The sequence below is a fragment of the Montipora capricornis genome, chromosome 10 (assembly GCF_036669925.1).
Source record: "Montipora capricornis isolate CH-2021 chromosome 10, ASM3666992v2, whole genome shotgun sequence".
Taxonomy (NCBI): Eukaryota; Metazoa; Cnidaria; class Anthozoa; order Scleractinia; family Acroporidae; genus Montipora; species Montipora capricornis.
In genome coordinates, this window is record NC_090892.1 from 66,358,647 (window position 1) to 66,366,146 (window position 7,500).

At 40.4% G+C, this 7,500-nt stretch overlaps 1 protein-coding gene across 1 annotated transcript in view; it reads right to left on the minus strand.

Annotated features, from left to right (window-relative positions):
• Nucleotides 1-1,093: 1,093 nt before the first annotated feature.
• LOC138021950 (N-acetylgalactosamine-6-sulfatase-like) overlaps nucleotides 1,094-7,500 on the minus strand; it is an 18,416-nt gene continuing 12,009 nt past the window's right edge. Inside the window, exons 13-14 of the mRNA XM_068868976.1 lie at nucleotides 4,452-4,569; nucleotides 1,094-2,234 (exon numbers count right to left, since the gene is read on the minus strand). Coding sequence (XP_068725077.1) covers nucleotides 2,148-2,234; nucleotides 4,452-4,569 — 205 coding nt within the window. The 3' untranslated portion in view covers nucleotides 1,094-2,147. The remainder of the gene's footprint in view (nucleotides 2,235-4,451; nucleotides 4,570-7,500) is intronic.

Here is a 7,500-nt window from a genome sequence, read left to right on the forward strand (position 1 = left end):
CCGGAAAAGAAAAGCGGGGACAACAGAAAAGGAAAACAGACAGCCGCTGAATGTCACGAATGAACTTCGGGAAGAGAGGCTAGCTAACTATTTCTCAATCAATTCTGTAAATTAGTTTATACAGGTTCCAGGAACAAATGGGGCTGCTTGCTTTTGCTTGAACTTTATTGCGCTCGATTTATTTCCGCCAAGGTCTCGTTAAAGAATTTTTTCCCTTACTAGCCCTCCCCATCCCTACTCCTCAAAGATAAACTATAAATCTGTCTCCGTCAGTCGCGGGTCCGCGCTTCGCCATAACAACTTGGCTTTCTGAAGCTTGGAGGGGGGAAACATTATCACTTGGGAAAATAACAATGATCCCATGATGGAGAACTGTCATTTCACCAAATCTCCACCATATAGCTTCAGTCCCTCAAGGGTTTTAACAGATTGGGACACAAAGATGTAACATATTCGGTGTTATTTTAAAAGTCACCCGAGGTCTAGACCGCATGTTTAACGTCTCAACGAGCCTCTTGGGCCAATAGGGCATGTAAAACGATATCTAGTAATCATTCGCGACCACAGACCCCTCCGTTTCTTTTGGTCTGTTTCGCCGACCGCGTGAACAAAAGAAACGAAGGGCTCTGAGGAGGGGAATGACCACCTTCTTTTCCATATGAAAACGACTGAGTTTGCTCCCCCTGAATTGGTTAAGACCAAGAGTGAATTAGACAAGAGTGTTGTTATGGCACGGGTGGGCTCCCCACCACAGTCACAAATGACTCTACTTTTAGAATTTTTTATGCAAGGGCCAGCTGAACAAAGTGCAAGTGCCGGATCTTGGGAGATCTAACCAGAAAATAATATTTAGACTAAAACAAAACCATAATGCAAGGCTGGTTGTACGGCTGTGAGGATATAGAACACCCGTTCCCGCGAAAATCAGTTGTCAGGTCCCTTAAAAAATATATATGGCAAAAGCAGTCAAGCGTGACATGGCTTCTTCTGATTGGTTCGTTTCGCGCGCAAAGTGGCGGGGCAAGACCGCAAAGTGATAGATCCGTGACACTCTTATCCAATTCACTCTTGGTAAGACACCATCACCAGCACCTTCTATATTCAGGGCGTTTATTATTCAAGTATAAAAAAGGTATAATACATTGATTCCAAGCATTGACAGATCCTCATTACAAACAATTTAGTGAAGAAACATTTTCCATCGTGTCGCGTGTTCGACGATTCTGCCGAACTTGATTCATAAATTCAGTGCTTTTTGGTAACCAAGACACCTAGAAACGCTACCTAACAAGACTTGTAAGCACTACGTTACAAGTGATACTTCCTCTATCTGAGGTGGACATACGATCTGCAAATGGTGTCTGCTCTCGTAGCCTACCAGGTTTACTATGTCAGTAGACCATTTTACAGTTCTGTGCTATCTTACCAAGCCTGTGAATAAAAGCGACCCTGGACTTGACCTTGCTTTGCTACAAACCTCATTGCTTATCATGTTGTTGTAATGCTACCAGTTTCTATTTACATAAGAAAAGCGGTGAGGTTTGTAACAAAACAAGGTCAACTCCAGGCCCGCTTTTATTGAAAGGCCTGGTAACTGAGCACAGAACTGTAAAATGGTCATATACCACAAAAGTGAATAGTGCTCTCCGCCCACCCTGATTTGCAAACCCGGAGCGGGGTGATTATCCAAGTACCATTCACCGGCGCGCGAGATTTGAAATTTCCGACCACATTTTACAAAAATTAAAAAAGCTTTTTGGTTCACTTTTTATTCAACTTGTGTGGTATCCAGTAAAACAATTATTTCACCTCAGTGTCGGTGAAAGTGGTGGATATTTACCGAGCCGCGAACTATTCATCTCCACTTCGGTGAATAATTGTTAATTATTTAAACTTCTCTAGAATTTTTAAGTCTATCTACAAAAAATATACATCAAAGCATTAGCGAGTGCTGCTGTAAACCCAGCATTATTTAGCGTGCGTTCTTTTGGGACTATTCCGGAACAGAAATACTCCGAATAGACAGTAAACGTGTTTTCTTGGGACCAATTCGGCAGATTCGTTCTTTTGGGAATAGGTATTCCGTGTATTCCTTTATTTGTACACCGGAATAGGAATAACTGAAATTGTCCCAAAAGAATGCGCTCTTAGTGAGGCCAGATGCATTTCTCTGGATCAGACGGAGGTGTCTTGAAACATTCATCGATATCTTCACAACCCGGGGGCGACCAGTTCTAAGAATAAAACAACAACAACAAGTCTTGTCAATAAACTATTTCATTTAGTGTGAAAATTCGAAAACCGCGAACGCTAGAAATATTCATGAAAGGTTATCGCGTTTTAAGTAAAAAGCCAATCACGCGCAAGAAAACTTAACTGCAACCAGTAACTGTAATAGACAAATTTCGATATATTAAAATTCAGTCCTAAACAAAAGGCATCATCTCGAGGCTCTGGGAAATAAATATAAGGTTTGTATGAGTTTATTCCCCAGAGCCTCGAGATGATGCCTTTTGTTTAGAACTGAATTTTAATATATCGAAATTGGGCTATTATTTTCAAGTTAAGATGCTGATCGTCGCAGTTATTAATTAACGTTACTTGAGCAGTAACGAAAGAAAAGACTGAATTCCTTTCGTTACTGCTCAAGTAACGTTAATTAATAACTGCGATGAACAGCATCTCAACTTGATTCTCTCCGAAGTTAGTTCAAATATACATGGCTTTCACATATATTAACTGTCGTCATTTGTAATTATTACCTTGTGGTTTCATGTCGCTTCTGATTGCCAGTTGTTGCACAATGGGAAATGTCAAAATCAAATCAAAGTGTTCACGGTTTTCGGATTCGCACAGTAATCTTATAGATGGTTTGCAACCAATCGCTGGAGACACAGATAACAAAACTGCAATGTACTACAATTTCTGGTGGACGAACAAAAGAAGCTAATGAGAGATCTTTTGTTTTCGTCCACCGACATGGCGGCGATGATGTAACGTGAAAACCACCTATAATTTCAGGCAAGATTAAGTGGATTTTTTAAAACTGAATCCGAAAAGATAGACTCAGCTAACAGCTCGAATAAGAAATACAAAAACTTCATTTTTACTCTTTCTTGTACCTTAATTTCTTTAGGCAATTTCAGTTGAATCTACAAGGCTTAGGGTTACGAATAAGCTAATGTTTTATTTCAACGAGGAATGTTTCGATGTTACTCCAGACAGAAAGGTCTCGCGCAAACAGATTAAACGGGTTGTCCTAAAACCCGGAATCCGGAATCCGGAATCCGGAATCATTACCAATACAGAGAGTGAAAAAGCATTCATAAAAGCTAACCTTAGGCCTAAAAACGTTTGTTTAGGCCAAATTAGGCCTAAGGTTAGCTTTTATGAATGTTTAGGATAGTTTTTACTCTCTGTATTGGTAATGATTCCGGATTCCGGATTCCGGAGTTCGGGTTTTAGGACAACCCGATTAAACTAAGAATGGCAATATCAAGGAGGAACTTGAGAGCCACTGCAGGACGTCACGATTGCCAGACGTTCTGAACAGGGAACGTTAAAGACCCGTTTACATTAGCACTTTTTACGTGACAATTTTTACTTGCTTATTTTTATGTGATAACTGTATTTGCTGAAAAGCTGGCGTGTTATCTTTTATGTGACAAATAAAAGTCGACAAATACAAAACATTGCTCGTGTAGACGACTCGTCACACAAAATGTGGCACATTCCTGCCTCATAGTAAGCGCTATTGGAGAAGGACCATGCAACCTCGCCTTGTTTCTGCTTTATCCCCGCTGTCCAAAGGCATTGCTGACCCACTTAACTGCGAATAGCCCTTTTCACGATTAGTTTCTCTCATTTGCATTACAATATAATCTAACGTGGGTGCGAGGCAATTTCGGGTTAAAACTACAAAATAGCCCGAAATTGCCTCACACACATGCTAGATTATATTGTAATGCAAATTAGAAAAACTATCCCACAGTTTCATCCTGTGCAAAGACTTTAGTATTCGCATGTTCGCGTAAAAAGTAAAAATGCAAATTCTAAGCATTTCTAGTTAAAGCTGTTCACGGAAATCATGTCCGACGTTTATGTACGTGTTATACTCAAGATTGCGACTTACCCAAAGTGATCTGGTTTGAAAGACACTATGTGACGTTAATATTCTGTATTCCCATGCAAGGCTGGAGAGGACAGCAATGACCAGAACTAGGTTGCTGACCAGCGGTTTTCGTTAAGACAATGGTTTGTTGGGGGTGCTCAGTCTCGCGGGCTCTGAAAACCTGATTGTGGTCATTGTTATTGTCTTTCGAGAGCAAAGGGACAATTTGAAACGCTTATCAAAATCGTCACGCATCGAGTTACGTGCATCCAGTCTGGACACAACTACAGTGAAACCAGGCAGCCAATATATTAGTTTGTGGTAAAAGTATTATACTTACCATTACAGATGGATCGCAGATGTTGAGTTGGGGTTTGCCAGCTATCAGACTTGACTTGTGTTCTGAGACGATCTTCTCAATATCAATAATCACAACTTTGTACTCTGGATCAGAAGACCTGTTTAACGAACACACATGCCGGCGATATGCCCGCATAGGCAGGAGGAGGGGGGGGGGGGGGGTGGGGCTACTTGGATCAATTTTCACTGCGTATGTGCTGTTGGCCTCTAAGAACCCCTACCCCTTTATAGTCTGTTTTATGGCCAATTATAGACCCCATCTTAGTCACTTTTGGGGTAAATGTAATTTTAGTGACCCTGACTTAATTACTTTCTGTTTATGCATAAACCTTACTTAAAGCCTTTTTGATTGTAATTTCAAAACGGAATGTAATGCAACGAGTAAATATTAACTCAACAGCGCTACACTGCTTTGTGTAACAACATTTTTTTACCGCGAATCTTTCCATTTTTAAATCCCACTAGCCAGAATCTTCTTACGCCCAAAATCCCGACAATTAATTTGAGACCCCATTCAAGTAACTCTGTCGGGAACTCTGTCGAAAATGCAACTCCATTATAGTCAATCCAGTCGTGACAATGCGACCCCATCCAGCGGCCATACATGTCCAATACACTGACATAATGAGATTGTAATGAGATTCCTGGTACGTCACAATAGACATCACAAAGTGTCACAAAGTGTCCCGCACTTTATGTCTCGCAAAACTGTTACTACTTTTTTAAGGATTAAGGTTGGGGGACACTTTGTGATGTCTATTGTGAAGTGCTATGAATCTCATTATGTCGGTGTATATGGAAAACCCTCCCAGCGGCACATCCCCATCAGAGCATTAATAGGAAGTAATCGCCCCCTTTAATTAAGAACCACAACATCAACGAATTAGTCACTTCTTCCACCTTGTTTAGTTCGTCTTGTACACTGTTCGTGGAGTAATTTAGAACAGAGCTTATAGCAATACCTTTGAGGCAACAGAAGTAAATATAGAGAATAAAAGATCTTATCATATCTCTCAGATAGTACGCGCGCTATGATTGGCCAATTTAGCACGCCGTACTACTACAGTACGACCCGCTAAACTGGCTCCTAAATTTGAATTTTTGATTAAACATTCTAGCAAGTTTTTAAGGTTGTTTATGGTGGCCAAACACAGTTTTCGCGCGCGCTCTTGCAAGGATTGCAAAAAAATAAACATGGCTTCAATACGGCAATCATTTTATTTGCTCAATGCTTCCGCTATCTGTACTATTTTTCCTCATAATTGAACAAAGTGTTTTGATGGTTTAGTCTTATGAGAAATGTATCTTAGAAAAGGTAACAATGCAAAGAACTCCGCAACTCGCAGATTTTTCTCTGTTATCGAAAGAACCCAGTTAAATGCAGCGCACGCGTAGTAAGTTAAAAAACTGCGATTGAAAGCGGAATAGCTTTCTCGGAAATACACCTATTTCTCGAGAACCGGCACTCGTTAGAATTCAACGAAATTTGGCACAAAAATACTTTAGGAAATAAGTAACTGGAGTATTGAAAAAAAATTGAACTTTTACAAGAGGAAATTCTAGATATTCCAGTGAACCTTCAACAAGGGATAGTTGAAGATGTCTCTGTCAAATTATTATTAAATTAGCGTTAACTTGTGAGCATCGTTACAAGCTTATTGCAAGCAAATTATATAGAACATCTAACGACCAGATTTTCTGAAATTAACAGATTTTCTGAAATTAACAAAACCGATTTTAAAGGCCTGTTTATATTTATTCATGTTGCCATGGCAACGGCACATACGTCAGCTCTTAACTATCAAAAAACCGAAGTTCGTGTTGTCAACTTGCCTGCTACCATTTTTGGTGACCAAAAAGATCAAGGGTTTTAGAGAAAAAGGTAAGTGAAACGTAGGTATCAAAAACTGTGTTCAGCCACCTTACATGAACAAGACTTGTGATCGTTTGAAGAGACGTTTTCGCCGTCGTAACTGTCGGTAGTCGTTTCTTAGGCCTCCTTGTAACGTCAAGAAAAACAAATTCTAGGATCTGACGACAACGTGAGAACACAACAATGAACTGTTGCAGTCGTTCTTCCATGTGTTTTAACAGAGACCTTACGAAAAGACGACGACGACGACGCCATCGAGAACGTTTTCTAAAAATATTATTTTCCCTTATTGTAATAATTTCGTGATAACTTAGTTCGGTCGTTCGGCATGGAAAGTGTTTATCAACATCGCGGGAATAAAAATTGGCATGAATGTGTAGTTGTTTGGGAAGAAAATTAAGAATATTTCGTCAGGTTCTCACGTCCTCTACACAACCTTAAATTTAAGCCGTGGCTACACGAGCGATTTTTGTCTCACGCCGGTAATGCGATTTTTTTCAGATTTTGTCGCGTCGCCTGCGCGCCAGGGTGGCTACACTTCAAGAGACCTGGGCACTATAAACAGACATTCTTACTTTAATTTCATTGGCTAAATACTCTTTAACATTGCGTTCACGTGAAACGAGAATCTGCGACGATAAGCAGCCACTTTTAGAGGTTCGTCGATTTTCGGTAAAACGCAAATTTCAGCTTGATGTTTGCCCTTTGCTTACCCTGCGAGCAGTTGGTTTCTCCTGCGCTTCCCGAGAGGGAACCCACTGCGCACAACCGTTATATTTTCCATCGAGCATATGCGAAGTACGTCACGCCCCACGTTATACAGTTGACATCACTTCGTCTTATACCGCGGGAAAAATATGGAATTTATCCCCTTGATCACTACACAGCAGGCTCGCCCAATCGCAGCAGTTACGTAGCTGTACGCACGCCCAAGCGCCAAAACAAGTTTCAGTGTATTTACTTGGAAATGCTATGTTGCTTTACACCAAGGTATGAAAAAATATAAATAAATAAAAGAAAAAACAAGTTACAAACAGAAAATTAATCGCTACCATAGCCTCGAAATTAGGTGCCTAAAGGCATTGAGAGATGAGGTGCTTGCTACAAAGGCAGGCAGACTATTCCATTCGGGTATGGTTCTTGGAAAAAAAGAGAA